At 40.1% G+C, this 18486-nt stretch overlaps 1 protein-coding gene across 36 annotated transcripts in view; it reads left to right on the forward strand.

Annotated features, from left to right (window-relative positions):
* nfasca (neurofascin homolog (chicken) a) overlaps positions 1-18486 on the forward strand; it is a 113639-nt gene that overhangs the window by 72463 nt on the left and 22690 nt on the right. For 28 of the 36 annotated variants that reach the window (XR_004336984.1, XR_004336986.1, XR_004336987.1 and 25 more), the window contains 18 exons: positions 875-986; positions 1953-2137; positions 2221-2352; positions 3308-3460; positions 4054-4165; positions 4398-4564; positions 5297-5444; positions 6744-6868; positions 7422-7466; positions 8795-8896; positions 9967-10164; positions 10541-10611; positions 11356-11578; positions 11702-11817; positions 11924-12134; positions 13057-13179; positions 13492-13665; positions 16339-16365. Coding sequence is in view for 30 of the 36 variants with exons in the window: in XM_032548535.1 (XP_032404426.1) it covers positions 875-986; positions 1953-2137; positions 2221-2352; positions 3308-3460; positions 4054-4165; positions 4398-4564; positions 5297-5444; positions 6744-6868; positions 7422-7466; positions 8795-8896; positions 9967-10164; positions 10541-10611; positions 11356-11578; positions 11702-11817; positions 11924-12134; positions 13057-13179; positions 13492-13665; positions 16339-16365 (2424 nt within the window). In the remaining 6 variants the exon portion in view is untranslated. The remainder of the gene's footprint in view (positions 1-874; positions 987-1952; positions 2138-2220; positions 2353-3307; positions 3461-4053; positions 4166-4397; positions 4565-5296; positions 5445-6743; positions 6869-7421; positions 7467-8794; positions 8897-9966; positions 10165-10540; positions 10612-11355; positions 11579-11701; positions 11818-11923; positions 12135-13056; positions 13180-13491; positions 13666-16338; positions 16366-18486) is intronic. The other 8 variants (XR_004336989.1, XM_032548543.1, XM_032548555.1 and 5 more) reach the window with 3 other exon arrangements.

Below are 18486 nucleotides of genomic sequence, written 5' to 3' on the forward strand. Positions count from 1 at the left end.
ATTTCAAATTGAGCAATTGTATGGTTAATGGAAATGCAGCTTCTGTTAGGTTAAAACAGTCCTTATTGTTGATCGACTGTGTAATTTATGGCCTTTGAGTGGTAAAGTAAATGACCACTTTCTATTCTTTGTAATAGAAACGTTTCCGCCTCCAGGTGAATAGTGTGTTTTTCTACAAACCTACCCACCTCGCTTCTTAAGTGCAAATTCCTTACAATAATTAGATGTAGTTGTGGTGTTGAACTTGGGCATTACGAGTTCAAGTCCTACACAGGATAACTTCCTGTGACCTATGGTAATAGAGACATATTTCTATTACCAAATCAGATGCTCAGATGTCACCTGGATTAACCAGGTTTGTTTCAGATGTTGGGGGAACAGAGTAGCAAGAATAACTCAGGTTTCATCTGGAGAACAGACTGGAGCAATCACCATAAAGTAGAATAAAAAAGAAATGCCTTCTTTTAACTTTAGAATTCAAAAGAACACAAAAACATCAAGGTTGTTTTTTCTTTTTTCTTTTGGAAATTATTACTATCATTTTTCATCAGTGCACTAATGGCCAATTAGTAATTAACTTAAATATGTTTCCAAATGCTTGGCTAATTTGATGTGCTGCTTTTCTAACCCAATGAGAGTGAGGATGAATGAGCCCTGTGCTGTATCTGTCTTTTCTAATGTCTTCCTGTCAGACAAGATCGAGGATGTTAGCTTCTTCCTCAGGCGAAACTCAGCCACGAGGAAATGATCGGAATAATATTGTTAGATGACGTGAGAGGGAGGATGGCCAGCTGCTGGTCGGATGCGACTCACTCTGCAGGGACAATCAATGTGTTTGTCCCCATATCAACCTGCCATCGTCTCTCATTTTCAGGCCGCAAAGTAGCAGAAACGCCGCCGTCCTTCCTGTCTCCTGAAGGGAGTGGGAGCTCCAAAATGGTGCTACGAGATGAGCGATTGCTGCTGGAGTGTATCGCTGCTGGACTGTGAGCACAAACACACGCATACATATGCATATAAATACAGTACAAATGAGAGGAAATTAAAAAATATACATACATACATACACACATACACCCCTACACCCCTACACACACACCCCCACACGCCAACACCCCACGCCAACACACACACACACACCCACGCCCCCATACATACATTTGATAGTTATTGCTTTTTGTAACAAAAAAAAGTAAAAAACTTCTACAATCCCAATGCTATTAAAGCTGCAATATGTAAGTTTCTTTTAAAAAAAGATGCTTTTTTTACTACTGTAAAACCTTCGCCATGTGAAAAGAGCTATCTCCTCCCTCCGCTACTATTTCTGTCTGAAGAAATTCACCTAACCAAAAGCAGCCAATCAGAGCCAGGAGGTGGGTCTTGGCGCTGTAAATTAACCTCACGTACTCGCTGCTCAATGGTGGTGAAACTACTTACCGTTACAGGAAAACCATTTATCCGCTGTCATAAGGTGGCCATGCTAACTGGCCTTAGCATTTGTTGAAGGGTATGCTAGCTGCAGCATAGCAGAGAGCATGGAGGGGAAGGAGGAGACGAGCAGCACCACACAGAGTGGTGATTGACAGCACTAAGACCTCCTCCTCCTGGCTCTGATTGGTCATTTCTAGTTATCACTGGGAGAAAGCAGAGGAGATCCATTTTTTTTTAACGAATTATCATAGCAAAACTGTGATAAAAAATGTCACGACATAGTGTCAATTGTAAAATATAGAAAATTTACATACTGGAGATTTAATGCATAAACAAAGTCCAGACAATGTTTGAAGTATAGAGATTATTTGGGAAATAGAGCTAAACAGAGTTTAAACCCGTCTGTTAGGGTTAGGATTAGAGCTACTTTGTTTCTTCTTGCTATATTAGATGTAATCCAACAAACAGAGTTATTACGTCAAAGTTTTACACGTGTCTCTCTCCGCCCGTTTTCCTCGCAGTCCGACTCCCTCCATAAAGTGGTTTAAGAGAGGGGGAGACCTGCCAGCACAAAAGGTGAAGTTTGAGAACTTCAATAAGACCCTGAAAATTCTCAGTGTGTCAGAGGAGGATGCTGGGGAGTATGTCTGCATGGCAGACAACCGTCTGGGCAGTATACGCCATTCCATTGATGTCCAAGTTAAAGGTGAGGATGAGACGGTGCTTGTTGTAACAAAATGAAGGAACCTGTGTTATTAGGCTAAACTGGCTCCTTTTTTGCCCCCACAGCTGCTCCTTACTGGTTAGACAAACCCACAAACCTGGTGCTGGCCCCAGAGGAAAATGGCCGCCTGGTGTGTCGAGCCAACGGCAACCCTAAGCCCAACATCCAGTGGCTTATGAACGGCGAGCCAATAAACAGTACGGCTTCTTTTTTGACTCGTTTTGTTTCACCCTTAGCTCTTTGTTGTTTTTGTTAAATTTGGGGCAAATGCACTTTCAGTGATTAGTTGAATCCGTCTTGAGAAGAGCCACATTTAACTATACGGGATCATTTTATGTGATGTCTCCAAGTGCCATAACAAATCTGATCACTATTTTAGACGTTTAAAGAGATACAGCAAAGTCTCCCGTATTATTAGCTCTTTGGGTTCTGTATCCCAATCAACAGGGGAAATTTAATGTCTGGCGGACATGTTACAATGTTACAGTTATAACGTGGTTCTCAGTGACCTCTCATCTTAAAAATATAACAAAAAAGATTTCTTACTGGGAAGTTGTAGATCTTGAAGTAAGGTTTGTGCTACATAAGCAAAAATCTATATACAACCAATGAAAAGACTTTTTTAGTCCTCAGCCTCTGAAGTTAAATCAGACCAAACTTCCCGCATTTTAAATCACTTAGAATGATCAAAATTATTTTTATTTGTAAAATTCCACAATAATGAGAGAAAGAATTTTATTTATTTATTTGTTAATGTCTTCGAAATCAGGAGTTCACATACATAATGATAGCTATCTGTCTAAGCAATGGACAGTGGACAACGTAGGAGATGACATCATTTCCTACTTGATGATGTCATGGCTTCAGATGCTTCTTATAGGTCGACTGCCATCTTAGCATTACTTGCCCACCTGTGTAAGCAATACACAGGTGGCCACACGTGGAACGCTCTCCTTTCTTGTTCAACATGATTGGAAAGTCAAAATGAGTTCCAACTCATAGATTAACTGAGGTCAGAAAATGGATGAACGGATGAATAAAATCTGCTCTAGAGAAAGTCTTAAGCTGTAAAAATGCTCCCCTTTCTTTGGCCTTTTAGCTATCTTTATACTTTGTTCTCTTCATTTTCTCCTTATGTTTCTCTTTTTCCAGAGATCACAGAAACTCCAACAAGCGCAAACAGAGAAGTTCTCGGTGACACCATTCTGTTCCGCGGGGTGCAGATTGGAAGCAGTGCAGTTTACCAGTGCAACGCCTCCAACCAGCACGGCTACCTGCTGGCCAACGCCTTCGTCAGTGTTCTGGGTGAGACGTGGGAATGTTTAGTCTGCCCTAAACATGGTATATATATATATATATATATATATATATATATATATATATATATATATATATATATATATATATATATATATATGACTTTACAAACTACTAAACTAATTCCTTTAACTTATTCTGTTTTTGACCTACATTTTTACATTGTTTTCAAACAGTTCACATTCAGTGAACTGAATGTGAACTGACATATATATGCCATATACAGTATATATGTGTGTGTGTGGACGTGTTTGGGTGCGTGTGTGTGTGTATATATAATTAAAATGATCAGTTTCTCTGATTTTAAGTATATGTTTGAGCAAAATGAACATTGTTTTTTTATTCTATGAATTGAGTGGACATGACCAAAAGCTGCAGCTGCTCCTGCATAATGTCCACAAACTGCCAGGATCGGGGACAAAACTGTAAATCGATAAAGCTTTATATCAGGACCAGTTTGTTTGTTCAACCTCCTAAGCACACCAAGATATCATTTCTTAGAAACGTTAAAAAGTGTCCCAATGACTTTGCAGCTCTCTGCCATTGCTTCAGTATTGTTACCTTTAGCTTCCATGTTACAGACATGGCTCCACGGATGCTGGGACCCAAAAATCAGTTAATCAAAGTCATCATGAACAACCGAACCTTCCTCAACTGCCCTTTCTTTGGCTCTCCTTTACCCGAGCTTCGCTGGTGAGCATCTCATAGTATTTTCAAACCAACACAGCTCCTGCGATGTAGAATGACTTACCAAGTCACTGACAGGTCGCACAATTTAGCTGTATGTAAGTCCTGTGTCTCTGCAATGCTTTCTATTGTTAGTGTTTCTTATTTTAAATTTAAAGCTATATCGGATTGGTTAGTATTAATGTGTTTTAGGGAATTTTTTTGTTAACCAAAGCTAACCTTCACCTTTACTCTGAAGGTTTAAGAATGGCCAGGGCAGTGGGCTGGATGGGGGTCAGTACCGGGTCTACGTCAACGGCACCCTGGAGATAAAACGCGCTCGAAAGGAGGATGAGGGCATCTACACCTGTGTGGCTAACAACATGTTGGGCAATGCTGAGAACCAGGTCCAGCTGGAGGTCAAAGGTCAGACATTGCATTGCTTAAACACTAACTGTCATGATCGTTTGAACATTTTCCTTCCCTGTGCCAAATAGCCTGCAAGTCAAGCTCTTTGGTGCCTTTTCTTGACGTACCTTGTGTGTCCATTTGCATTCCAAGTTTAATTCAATTAGAAGACATCAGGAAAGATTTTTTTTGTTAAATAGAAGAAAAGTGTGACACCATCAGTCAAAAATGGCTTCATCTTTCAAAACTCAAATGAAAAACAGATACGGAAAAGAGTTTTGGACGAACTGGTAGTTTAAACTCATCAGTGAAAATCATCTACAGTGATTAAAATTGACTGAGTGAATATGTTTTATGGAAGTACATTTACAATATCTGAGTTCTGTACATGGTAATTACTGATCCAGGAATAGTTGGCCATAAGAAGGAATGTCTGTAATTAATTGTTTTATTTTATTTCCTCAGAACTTTGTTTCTACCAGTTGATCATGCCTCTCCTCTTCAGATGTGTTATTCCTTTTCTGTTGGAGGTGAAGGTGTTAAGGGGAGTGAACCACTTTAACTAGTCTGTGATCCCTGAACGAGAAGGAGCCAGAGGAGGGCGAGTGGGAGAAAGGCCTTTAGTAAAACAGAATTCGATATAGAGATGTGTTGATGAAGTCGCTCAAAGATGTTGTTTAGATGTCATACTATGTGACTGTCAGTGTGCCTATTTCTACTGTTTGTTCTGTCATTTTAACTCTGATTTAGAGCCTACTCGTATAATTCAAGCTCCCACGCACCAGTCAGTTTTGAGGGGCTCTAAAGCTAGCTTCCACTGTAAGGTGGTGTCGGACCCCAGCCTGCCCACCAAGGTGACGTGGACCAAGGACGGAGAGCGCCTGGATCTGGGATGGAGGTATGACACCTGATTGTTTTTACCAATTAAGCCTCTTTTGTTAAAGTTTATATCAGAGTCAGAACATTTTGGTTTTAAATTTGTTTCCTGGATGGGATTTTTGCTGCATGTCAGTGCATGTCAGTCCACTTTTCCTACTTTCACTTTTTGAATGTAGTCATCACATACTCAGCCCAATAAGTGTTTGGTTAATTTTGAGCTTGTTGTAATATAATGTCTCCAGTTTGTCAATAAATCTGAAAGATTGTTTATTTCTCTTTAAATGGTCAATCATTAGTAAAGAAAAGTAGAGTTCAGTATATGGATTGCGACCATAAAAAACTTGGCAAACCCTCTCGGCTAAACAGCTCATCCTGCCGTTGGGTGTCGTTTATTGAATTGGATGATTAAAGTCTGAAGAAGCAAGATACTTTGGCGATTTAACAATTTAGTTATTTAACAAATAGGTATGTTGCTCAGTCATACGCAAAACCCCAACAACCTGAAACGCCTCCTCATCTTGGCCACCAGCTTGGTCACACACTCCTGTGGGATGACATCTCAGTCCTCAACCAGCATTTGTAGCAAGTTAACACTAGCTGTGTGGTTGTGTTGGTCACTGCGACCAACAAACAGCAGACCAAAGTTTACCTTTCTAGTGTTCAGTGGGGTCGAGGTCATTAATGTAGGCAGGCTTTCCGTCCTTCCAACTGCCAGATTGTGGAGATTGCATCAAATTCAACCAACCAACCAACCAACCAACCAACCAACCAACAAACCAACCAACCAGCCAAGCAATCGATTGATCCATCAATCAGTCATTTATATAATCCTTTAAGCATCCACAATATTGATGACCAACGTGCTTGACAAAATCAACATATACAAGACAAAGAAATAAAAACAAGGCAGAAAGTAGAAAAACCCAAGTACAAACAACCAGAAGTGGCGTCACATTTTTAATTTTGTAAAGGTCTGAATAGAAAAACATTGTTAGCGTTGATTTAAAAAGATCCCGTTCAGTTACAGATTGGAGATCTACAGTAGTGGAAGCTGGTTCCACAGTTGAGGTGTGGCTACAGAAAAAGCTTGATTACCCCAACGTCCGTATTTTGTACACGGAGCAGCACGTAAATGTTCACTGCTGGGCTACGATTGATCCAAGTGGCAACTGTAACCCAGATTGTCACTAATCAATCCTATCACATGCAAGGAAAAAAGCAGAGGGCCTACAGTTTAGTCTTGTGCCACTCTTCCGTAATTTTCAGTAAACACGCTGCTGGATGTTACTTAACAACTGATCCGTTTTCTGTCCTCCAGGCTGAAGAAGGATGAAGAGTCCCTGACCATCCCGTCTGTCAGTGAGAACGATGAGGGAATTTACACCTGCACTGTTAAATCTGAGATAGACCAGGACTCAGCCTCAGCCCGCCTCACTGTCTTAGGTACACTAGTGTATAGAATGGTGCTGCAAAGCGTTGATGTGATCTGACAGAAACACAACTCCCTGTACCAGTGATGTTCATTAAGTAAAGTAAAATATAGCTAACTCGCTAGTCTTCACATAGACTCATAGATGTAGAATAGATCACTGTGCATAGTGATGGAATGTATTGTCTGAAGAAAATCTGCATAACCAACAGTACAACAGTGTGTATTTCATACAAGAAGAACTCAATGATAGAATAATAACGTGTCGTTTGTAGTGAAGCCAGCTAGTTTGAATAACTTGTAGAAAACACTAAATCTTCCATTTAGCCAGATAGCAATTTGCTTCAAGAAAACAGCACATGTATTGAGATGTAGCAAATTAAAGAAGGTAATCTATTTAATCATCTTCTAAGCTCTACATGAAATGAATGTCTTTATCAGAAGCTACATACAATTCAATTGTAATGATACTCAAGTTATATTTTAACTGTTGTTCTCCTTTGCTGTTTCTTGGCTTGTAGACTAACCTAACTAATCTAACCTTTATCCCCACCTCCTGACCCACAGAGGACGCCTTCCTCAACCCCTCAGTCTTTAGTGCCTTGCCTCCAGGTAACATGTGGCTCAGCTGGAAGCTCTTCTGTTATTTTTTTCATGTCCTGATGCCTTATTATCTACTTTATGTTCTTGCTTCCGTCTCTATATGTGCAGCATTTGAAATTTCCCTCCTTTTTTATGTTTTGTCACATTACAATCACATTTTTTAATTTATTTTCTTATTGGGATTTTTATGTGTCTGTCCACAGCAGAACAGAATTGTGACGCAGAAGTCAAACGAGGCACGGCATTGTACAAATACAAAAAGAATGTAACATGTGTATCTCTACATCTAAAGACTTAGGCCCAAAAAACGGATCTGTTTTGGCATGCGATCCGACGGAAAATAAGGTCGGATGATGTTGGCAGCAGTTACAACGCCTTAAAGTCAACGGACCCTAGCAGGCTGCCAGCGATTCCCTGAGACTGTCACGAGTCAGACAGGAAGTGAGACCCGTTGGCAAAATAAAATGCATCTGCTTTGGGGGAAAAAAAGTACTAACTCAAATCTTTTACTTGTAAAAAAAAAAAAAGAAAATAGTAGTGTACTACTTATCCACAATGGGAGCTCAAAAGTGCAGAAAAAATGAAAGAGCGAAAGTGTGATCTTGTTCGAGCAGCTTTTGGGTTTACTGGCGGACCGGTTTGTATTTACTCTGGCAGGATTTCCGGTTCATAGTCTGGTGGTGCGTTGAAAATTTAAAATCTGAAAGCTAAAAATCTGATTTTAGTGGGAAAAGCTACAAGCTGACGATGTGTTTTGGGACTCACCTTTTTGCTCATTCGTCTTTACAAAAGTATCCACTCAGTCAGAATGGATTAGGATTGTCTGTGGAAATGAGTCTTGCTACAGATGAATTTGTGCTTTGATATGCACAATTTCCAGGTCTTCCTTGAAAAAGAGATGTTGCCTCAAGAGACTTCCTGGCAAAATAAAAAAGTTAATTCCATTGCTGCTAAGGCTATGTGTCCTTTGGTGCCTCTAACAAATTTTCTTCACAAGCATGCACTTTGGTTTGTTTTGGCCTATCACATAAAATCCCAATAACATGTGCAGATGTTTGTAGTTGTGATGAACAAAATAAAATTTTCAATTGTTGGAATAACAGAATTAATTAAATATTAGTGAAAGTTTGTTTTTTATCCCTTTGGTTGAAAAGAGTACAAGACAAATTTTATGATCTTTTATTACTTTTATGGTTTTTGTTTTTGTTCTGTTTTATTTATTTTCTAAAGGTTTTGATTGTCTAACCAAATATAGGCAGTCCTAGTGTACAGTATGCCATGAATGAAGGTTGTTGTGTGTCTGCTTCTGAGCGGTATTATCCTGTGTTCCTCTGCAGACCGTCCAGACCCACCAATAGATCTGGATCTGTCAGACCCATCAGCCCGTAGTGTTCGCCTCACTTGGATTCCTGGGAACGACCGCAGGAGCCCTGTCACAGGTACGTTCTGGCCGCTGGAACCTGTGCTTTCTTTGAGGTGTATTCTTCCTCTCTCAGCTAAAAAGCATTCACGTTAGGTCAACTGCCTTTTCGTAGAAAAGTTGCCTGTGGCGGAAAGTCCGAATGTGTTCGTTTTTGTGTCTCAATAACAGCATTTCCATTACAAACTGGTGCAGATCTTGGTCTATATTTTGCTAATGTCGAAAAAACACAACTTTGCAATCGAGGTGTTTCCATTAAGTAAGAAAGGAAATGAAAATCACATGGTTGTTCACGTGATAAGTGACTATAATCTTGGCGACAAATGTAAACACGAGATATATTCATAACTCAGTCATGGCGTTAGCACTCGTCATCTATCAGACATCAGAGAAGATGTCAGAGTTTTATTTAGTCATTGGAGTGGCAAGCTCCGCCTACTCTGGATCGGCTAAGTATGCAGTGTTTTGGGGAAACTGTAGTCTATGATTTTAAAGAAGAGCTATGGATTCAAAACCTTTTATATGAACTGTGTGAAGCTGAGAGATCTGCCAGTTGCACATTGTCAGATAAAAACAAAACCAAGCCATCATTCTCCTACTACTTCCTGTCGTCTTGTTTGTTGTTTCTGCCAGTGGCAACATCCGGCTGTTGATCACGTGACTAGTGTAGTGCGAAAAAAGTGCTTACAGTGCAGTTTTGCAAAATGCATCTATCTCGATACGGCTGAAAAGCCAACTCATCCCTAGCTCAAAAACACTTTATTGAAAAAGCCAACTTTTTTTAAATTTCTGTTTCCATTAAGCAAATTTAATGTTGTAGTTTCATGTTGCTCAATTTTATGCTTAATGTAAATGCAGCTTATGTTACCATGGTGAACTAGCACTTGTTACCCCTGTCTCTCGTACAATGACCACTGGAGGTAAGAGGCTGCCCCCCTTGAACTCTGGCAAGGATGAAAGCCATATTTTCAGGACAAGCTGTAGTTGGCTTACTGTCAGACAGGAAGTGTAACATCCTCAAAGGACTCCGGATTATTACTGTGTCATCCTTACATGGTTTCATTCTGAAGCCCGTTGTGCTTTCTGCAGAGTTCTTGGTCCAGTTCGAGGAGAACCGCTGGGAGCCGGGCAGATGGCAGGACCTGTCCTCTTTCCCCGGAGACCTCAACTCTGTCATCCTGCAGCTTGCCCCCAATGTCAATTATCAGTTCAGGGTCATTGCCATTAACTCAGTGGGTCGGAGTCAACCTAGTCAGCCCTCACCTCGGTACAAAACCACCGCGGCACGTAAGTAGCATCAAATCTAAAATCACATTCTGTGCGTGCCTCTGGCTTGAGCCAGACGATAATTTGGTCAAATGTTTCATTTACTGTACAGGAATAGCTCTTTATTTAGTAAAGATCTCAACAAACAGTACCATGTGGCACCCCTGGTGAAGATTTGTAAAAAATGGTAATTTGATCAAAGTTACCTAGTAATAAGGCACATCGTGTTTGCCTGGGATGAAACTCAGCGGCCCCATTTTATCTTAGCCAGTCCGTAACATGGGAAACACAAGAGCACACTCCATCGTGTTTATTAACATAGGTTAGAAAAATTATTGCAAGAAAACATCTACTTGCTCATATTTGATATAAATCTATTCATCCTTTTGAAATTCAGCCCCAGATGCCATTCCCAGAGATTTACGTGGTTGGGGATCCGATAAGGACAACATGGAGATCACCTGGGAGGTAAGGCGCCACGCAATAACAGAATCAGGGAAGCAAATTGCTCATCATTCAGAGTGACTGGTAGTAAAAAATATTTGAAGAAGAAGATCATAACTAGTTTTAAAAACGGAAATCAGCCTTGTCGGTGGCACGGGTGGTAGACCTCCACGGGTTCGAGTCCCGGCCTGTTGACCTTTGCTGCATGTCTTCTCCACTCTCTCATAACCCGTCTGCCCTGTCAGTCTAGTGTGAAATACAGTCCACCAGAGCCGAAAAATACATTAAAAAATTCTACGCATTCCTGAAGTTAGATAGCTCCAGTGACCCCCTGCTGTTGACCTATGAGAACTACATGCTTGCCTGAAAATCCTTATGGTAACATTTAGGTGTCGGCATCGGAAGCACTGGTTATCAAAATAAATATACAATAATACAGAGTAAATTCTAAACCATTACATGATTCAAGACTAATGAAGCACCAAAACATAAACATTACAATCCAGCTTTTCCACTTGCAGTTAGAAATAACTTTACACAGTAGTTAAAGTCTGATTGTAAGTCTAGTTTTATATTTTATGTTAATTTTATTAATATTTAAATTCTTAATCTTTTGGCACAACCTTTTAAACTCTTCGCCTTGTTATTATTATTGAGCTCCTTACAGATTCCTTCTGATTTTTCTTTATTTTCTGTTTTACGTCACATTAAGACGTTTCAAATCGTCAAACCAGCAGCTTGAACTTGAAGCTTGATTTGTTTCTCTAGCCGCTGCGCGATCTGGAGAAAAACGGCCCAAACCTGCAGTACAACGTGTGGTGGAGACGGAAAGACTCCGGGGACGACTGGACCAACGTGACCACGTCTGAGACCAAATACGTTGTTCGTTACACTGAAACATATGTGCCTTACGAGATAAAAATCCAGGCCAGGAATGAGTTGGGATCAGGACCCGAGTCTAACATTGTCATTGGATATTCTGGAGAGGACAGTGAGTATAAATAAGAAATGCAACAAATATATTTAAAAATTATAATAATTTTTGTGAAAACCTTTCGTGTTTCCAAAAACAAACTCCTGAATAAACATATCGGGCTGATGGTTCTGTTTTCAGAGCCCGCTGATTCACCCTCTGAGCTGCGGGTGTTGAAGGTTGGCAGCACCAGAGCAAACATCCACTGGAAGCCTGTAGATCTGAGTTCTGTCCAGGGGGAGTTCAAAGAGTACAGAGTGAGAACGAGGAACATTTTGAATTGAGAACTGACTCCACTGTAGACCCTCCCCTACTTTCTGACTTTTCATCCTACCCATGCGTCCTCTCTTTCGTAATTCCCAGTTGTACTACTGGCGCGAGTCCAGTCTGGTTCCAGGGCTGGTGGTGAGCAAGGAGAAGAAGACCACTGGGTTCTACACGACTGTGCCAGAGCCGTCTGGGATTCTCAAAGACTTGGTGCCCTACTCTAAATATAAGATGTTCATGGTTGTGGCCAACAGTCGCTTTGAGAGTTTACCCAGCAACAATGTGGAATTCACCACTGCGGAGGGCGGTGAGGACCCAACGAACCACACTTTATCATAAACATCCATGTCGTATGAGAGTCATGCAACCCTTTAATTGGTATGTTCAGGTTATATAAGTGTCTCTGACATTCACACTAGTTGTGTTTGAGATTTTACTTTAGAGCTATGGATTCAACATGTTGGAATGAGACGCAACTTTTTATGAATTGTGTGTTCCTGTGAGAGCTCTGGTGGCGCCAGCTGCACATTGTCCAAAAAAGGCCCCCCAAAAACAAACCACCATCCTCCTACCACTTCCTGTTGTCTTCTTCGTCTTCGTCAAACTAGTAATTGCGACTCAGCGTACGCCCCTGTGGTTTATGCCTTTGCTCAGGGTGATGGGAGAAGATGTCACCACCTGTGGACACTCAATCAGCCTAACCTGTCAACATTTGCACTTGATGATTTTATTGTATATTTGTGTTTTATAAAAAAAAACAAAAAACATTACTTTCAGAAAATGAAACATCCTCAATATGAACTTGAACACATTTTTGAACGGAGTTACTTTAAAAACCATGACAGTCTTTAGTTTTAGATGCATTTTAGTAAAACTGGAAAAAGACATTTAAAGCATACGCTGTCCTGTATGTTTCATATGTTTTGCTCATTCAAATATCTAATTAAAATTGATAGGGTGTGTATACGATGGATATGTTTAACATTTGCAGAACTGCTCACATAATTATTTCTTTAAACAAACCATCCTGTGATTCAGACTAACCACAGTGCCCCCTAAAGGCTTTGACTGGACAGCACTGGTATAAAGTTGAGAGATTTGTTGTAGCCACTAGTCATTAGTAATTAGTTGCAGAATTTTTATGTCCAGTATTTGGTCTAACCATGTTTCTTTGTTTCTTTTCTCATGTTCTTTTCATGTTTTTCTCTTGTGACTTGAAATATTTGCAGTTCCGGATGCTCCCAGGTTCTTCAGGATTAACCGCAGAAGTCTGGACACACTCTACTTGGAATGGGACAAACCATTAGAACCCAACGGCATTCTAATTGGATACCAACTCGTATACCAGAGAGGTGACTTCATCTACTTTGTGACTCTTCCAACTAGGGCTGGACAATATGGCTGAAAAACATATTATTGATTAGGTTTAGTTCTTTGTTTTAAATATCTGAATTACCTACAAACTGGTGGTGTGACGTTTCCTGTTTTACCCACAATTTTCACTACAAAGAAAAAAACAAAAAAACAAAACTAAGACTGGTTGTGGGATAGTAAAAGAATTCATGAAATCCAATCATCATCTCTGTGGAGCCATTATAGCCCACTAACATTGAGAAGTTCTGATGCCACAGTAAATCACGACCGTGCTCTGTGTTTGTGTCCAGTGAACGGGTCCAGACTGGGTCCCCAGCAGATCGAGACGTTCCGTCCCAACGTGACACACTTCATCCTGCGCCTGCCGGACCGGTCCGCTCGCTACAAGTTCAACCTGTCAGCGCTCACCCAGGTGGGAACGGGAGAGGTCTATGCCGAGGAGTCGCCGCACTTTACCAATGAAGGTGAGCATTGCTGACTCTGTCATTCAAAAAAAAAAACAAATTAAATTTTTAAGAAAGATGAAGTTTTGCCAAAAGGAAAGGTGAAAGAGTTCAGATCAGCTGTTCATCAGTCTGAGAATATAATTTAAACTCCATTTATAAAGTATATTCATAATAACAGATAAAGCCAAAATGACTTCAATGTCTCTTTATGTTTAATTAAAAGCAGGATAACCTTCTTAATAATCAATATAAAAATTTTCATTGGTGTCACAGCCATTAAGTCTTTCTTATAATAACTGAGCAGCTTTCTGCATGTTTTCTCTAAATTACCTATGGTCAGGAGATCCAAGTCTATCAGTTTGGAAACTCTCCTTGCCATCACCCTAATCTTTAACTGTCAATAGGTGTGAAAATCTGTGTTCTTAACTGGATGTACCATGAATACAGAACCAACAGAACTGTGACTGAAAAAACGGCAGTGTTGACCCGAAGAATATCACTACTAAACTCATGCTACTGGGTCCGGATGTTCCACTCGCCTGGACACACAGGAAGCTGCGAGACGGTTAAATAACTGAATTCAGCTAATAAATACTGGAGTTTTGAATTTTCATTAATCATTTAACAGGAGAGTTCAACACAGAGTCAGAGTCAGATTTCCTTTTTTGTCTTTGTACAAAGAAAGCGCAGCTAAATTTAAAGGAAAATTAAATATGAGAGGATAGATGGTAAAAAGGGAATGATTTGAAAGCTTCCGTTTTTCTTTTTGCATTGATAACCAGGAGAAAGTTTACTGTCGCCAAAAGAACTTTGTTTCAAAGCTCCAGTTGTCTGCAGTCAAAAGTGCAGCGGAAAGTTAAAAGTGTACAGTGCATGTTTTGCTCTTGTACTCAGTGGCATTATGGGTGAAAAGTATTCAGTCTGTATCTGCACAAACCCATCTAACCAGTGATTTGGGTTTGTTTTACAACCACTAAGCTAATATTTGTTGTTTGTAAGTCTTCTATAGACCCAAATGTCATTGAGTTCATAATGTGGACATCAAAGTGACAAATGCAGGTTGATGCGAGTTGTAATGATCCTCAGTACAACAGCTAACTTACAGCAGAATGACTGAAGATGTTGGCCCAGTCCTCGACCCGTAGCAAGCTGAAGGAAGCTGCGCATAAAAGATGTCTGCAAGCTACAATGACCTGGTGCACCGTTAGATAAAACACTGGCACAACAACGTCAAAGACAGAAAAGGTCATACAGCACCTGAACAGTTAATGTTCTGGGCTCCAAACCTCATTCTACAAGCTGTAGATTCTTGAACTGTCACTATTTTTACATATTGCTTGCTTTTAAGCGCAGCTATTGCTGCTATTAATAAATAATGACTTGCTGCAACATGTTAAAAGTCTTTATTTCAAGAGCCGGTTACTGATGAGATTATTTTTTAAAAGTCCTGATGCATAGAAGCTTAGGACTAAAATAGAGTTGTAATTTTTTGTACTGTTGGACAGATGCTATATGACTGACCTTATTGGAAATGTGTTAAATCTGGAAAGTCTAGATAGTAGTGATTCACTCATCTAAATTTCCATCTGTTTATATTGTATGTTTTGTGAACTTTGACCTGGTGTTTAAAAACTATTGCATAGGAATATATAAGAACAATGTTGGCAATACCTTTTTCTGTCATTAATTACATTGCGAACAGAGACAATGGTGCACCTTGTGTGAGAGAGACCAGTTGCTTTACTAATATTTTAAAACAAAGAAAAAATGTCCATTCAGTTAAAGCTTTAAACTGGCATCAGTAACTTATAATATGGGTTAGGGTTGTTAGCAACGGGAGCATTGCTGAAACAACAGTCTCCGTGTGTGCTTCCTAAAGAATGTTGCCCTTTAACTTAAAGAGTTTAAAAATGGTACCAATTTGTCAAACTCAAACACATTCCTTAGCAACAGCTGAGTTTCTACTGATGATGAAATTGTGCAAATTTGAATTAGCAAAATAAATGCACTTTCTCATCACGAGTCATGACTGTTTCTATACAGCACGAACATAATTTTTTTGTTGGCAGCTGGCTCCACCAGAGCTCTCATAGCATCAAACAGTTTGTCAAAAGTTGAGTTTGTCATTTTAAAGTGTTGAATCCATAACTCTTCTGTGAAATCACAGACTAAAATTTCCCAAAGACGCCACATACGTAGCCGCTCACACGTATAAAGAACTTCTCACTCCAACGCCTGAATAGGACGCAGACGCCTCCTCTGATGGCTGACAATGTGCCATAATGCCATGGCTGAAATATGAATATATTTCATACTAGAGATTACATCTGTTGCCTCCATGGTTTGTAATGCGTAAACAGATTTATTCATTCAATTGCGAAATTGTGTTCTTTTGACAATAGCAGGACATCAACAAAGTTTTGCGTACATTTGTAATAGAAACACAGCTTGAGAGAAGTTGAAAGCTCCAGTTAACGAAACAGAATGACTCTTGTCAGCCTTCCTGTTACCTGCTGAGAGTCTTGTTCTCGCTCTCGCTCAACGAGTGTTTAGGCTGGTAAGATGTCCACCAGCCCATTTCTCTGTGCCTCTCTAGTTTATACCAGTGACTCAGTGACTCTATTTTCTTGTTCCTTCCTGTCTCACCCACTCTTCTCCTGTCTTCTGTGTCTCTGCTCTTTCCACCGGCAGAAAACTTTACTGATGCTACAGATGTAGGTAATGGGGGAACAAAAAGCACAGTCTCATTGACCATTGCTGTCCAACACTGACATTTTGTTTTTATCTGTCCATCTAACAACAGCAGCAGTGCAGTCACTGTTACAGCCCTTAGCGACGGTTCTGTTGCTACCCCACTGTGGCTTCATGCAGACAGGATTTTCAGTGCTGCTCACAGCAGCATCTGAACGAATTGGCTCTGTTATGGAAGGAGGAAGCTTTATGTCAGGCTGGCAGGTTTTTTTTCTATACAAGAAAAAGAAGGAAAACACAAGAAAATTGGTGTACAAGATATTAACATGCATACACTGAAGGTTTGGAACTTGTATGTATGTCTAAATCAAATTTAGACAAGATAAAGAATAAAGAAAGAAATAATAATAATAACAATATAATAATATTGATAAAAATCTAAGCAGGCTAACTCTGCCAAGAATAAGAGCAATACAATCTAGAGGTCCATCTGCACATCATACTTATGTAAACTCATTGAAAGCACACTAATAAGGAGTTTGAAACACACTTGCGATATATTGGATGAGGAATAATGTGGCTTCCTGTCGCCGTCTGATCATCCTTCCACTTTGTTTGAAGCCGCTGTTGGGCCGCTGCTGCTGCTGTGTGTTCCCAGGGGTCTAACAGGCATGGTGTGCGTTTTACCAGTTTGGCTGCATTTGATAATGCTCTCTTTTATCATTACTTCTACTCCATAACTGCTTTTAAATCTATTTATGCCTCTGCTTACTATAAACTTCCGTTCCTGAAACACTGGCACCTGCTGGTGCGTCTGTGTAATGCAGCCTGACTGCATCACAGTTTTGCTGTGCGATACAAGGGAACTTTGTGTAGCAGCTAAAGGTCTTTATTTTTTTATTTTTGGCACTGCTTTTGTTGCTACAAAAGGAAATTAATGCTGCTGCCTCTCAACATGATGTTTTATTTATTTAAGTGTGCAAGTTGTGGGGAATGCTGAGGTACACAACACTTGGATTGCTTAGTCATCCAGTGGCTTCATATTTTTTTTTTTTTTTGGTTTTGAGCTTCTGCACATCTGTCATGATGTCGTCTTTATGGATCACCACTGTTCAGTGGATCATTGGCAACTTCCCACTGTGACAAGTAAGGTAGCATGAAGCTATTCCCTGAAGTGACCAATGATGCCACTGAACTGTCATGGCTTAGAAACGCTGGTAATTTAGTGATGCGCTGGTTAAGGGTATGCACGAAATGCATGACAATAGCATGCTGTTTGAGGTTTGGGGTGTTGTTGTTTGGGGTGTTCCTCACATGAGTCTGGCCGCTACATCATTGTGTTCTAGTTAAAAGAACTAATGCAACTCAAACTGTTTCCTTGAAAAGGTTCCACATTAATGCATGTTCTTCTGGAAACTACCTGAGTATCAGAAGACACACTAAAGGTCATACACATATTGTTATTACTCAATGTCATTTATGAAAATCTGTGCAGAGAGCTTCATTCAGATTGGTTAGATTTGTTCTAATGTCAAGCATTTAAGTTATTGGATCCAGACTGAACCCATAAGTTTTAGTTTTGTTTTTGACTTCATAGTTGAAGTAATTTGTTGTCTTATAGTGAAATTAGAAAAATTAATGACTATGGTATTTTAAACATAGCTGCTGTGTTAATTGCCAAGAAGAGCCACTTGTATTACCAATATTTCACCACCTGGTGGCAGCATTGCTGAGCTGTGTTAGTGTTTTGGCTTTCTCAGCCCTGCATGCTTCAGGTGTTTCTCAGCTTCGCCACACCTGAACGTGTCTGTCCTGCCCTTGAGGACATTCAGGAAAGGTCATTTGAATGTGGAGTTTTCAAGGAGGAAAACATCTAAAGGACTGCAGGTTCTGAGGACCAGAAAATAAAAGACACCACACACACGCACGCATACACACACAAGAGAAGGGAAGTGGAAAACGAAAGGTTGTCCTGGCTGTCTTCTGTTCTAGCATCTGACTGAATGACAACAGTGACGAAATGAAAACATCTGTGGTTTGTGGGTGATTTTGTGATTGCTCCAATGATGGGAACATGATGGCGTTCAGTTCTATGCTCCATTGTCCAGAGTGTCAGTGTGTCACAGTTTTATGTGATGCTCCTTTTGC

This window comes from Xiphophorus hellerii, chromosome 20, assembly GCF_003331165.1.
Source record: "Xiphophorus hellerii strain 12219 chromosome 20, Xiphophorus_hellerii-4.1, whole genome shotgun sequence".
Classification (NCBI taxonomy): Eukaryota; Metazoa; Chordata; class Actinopteri; order Cyprinodontiformes; family Poeciliidae; genus Xiphophorus; species Xiphophorus hellerii.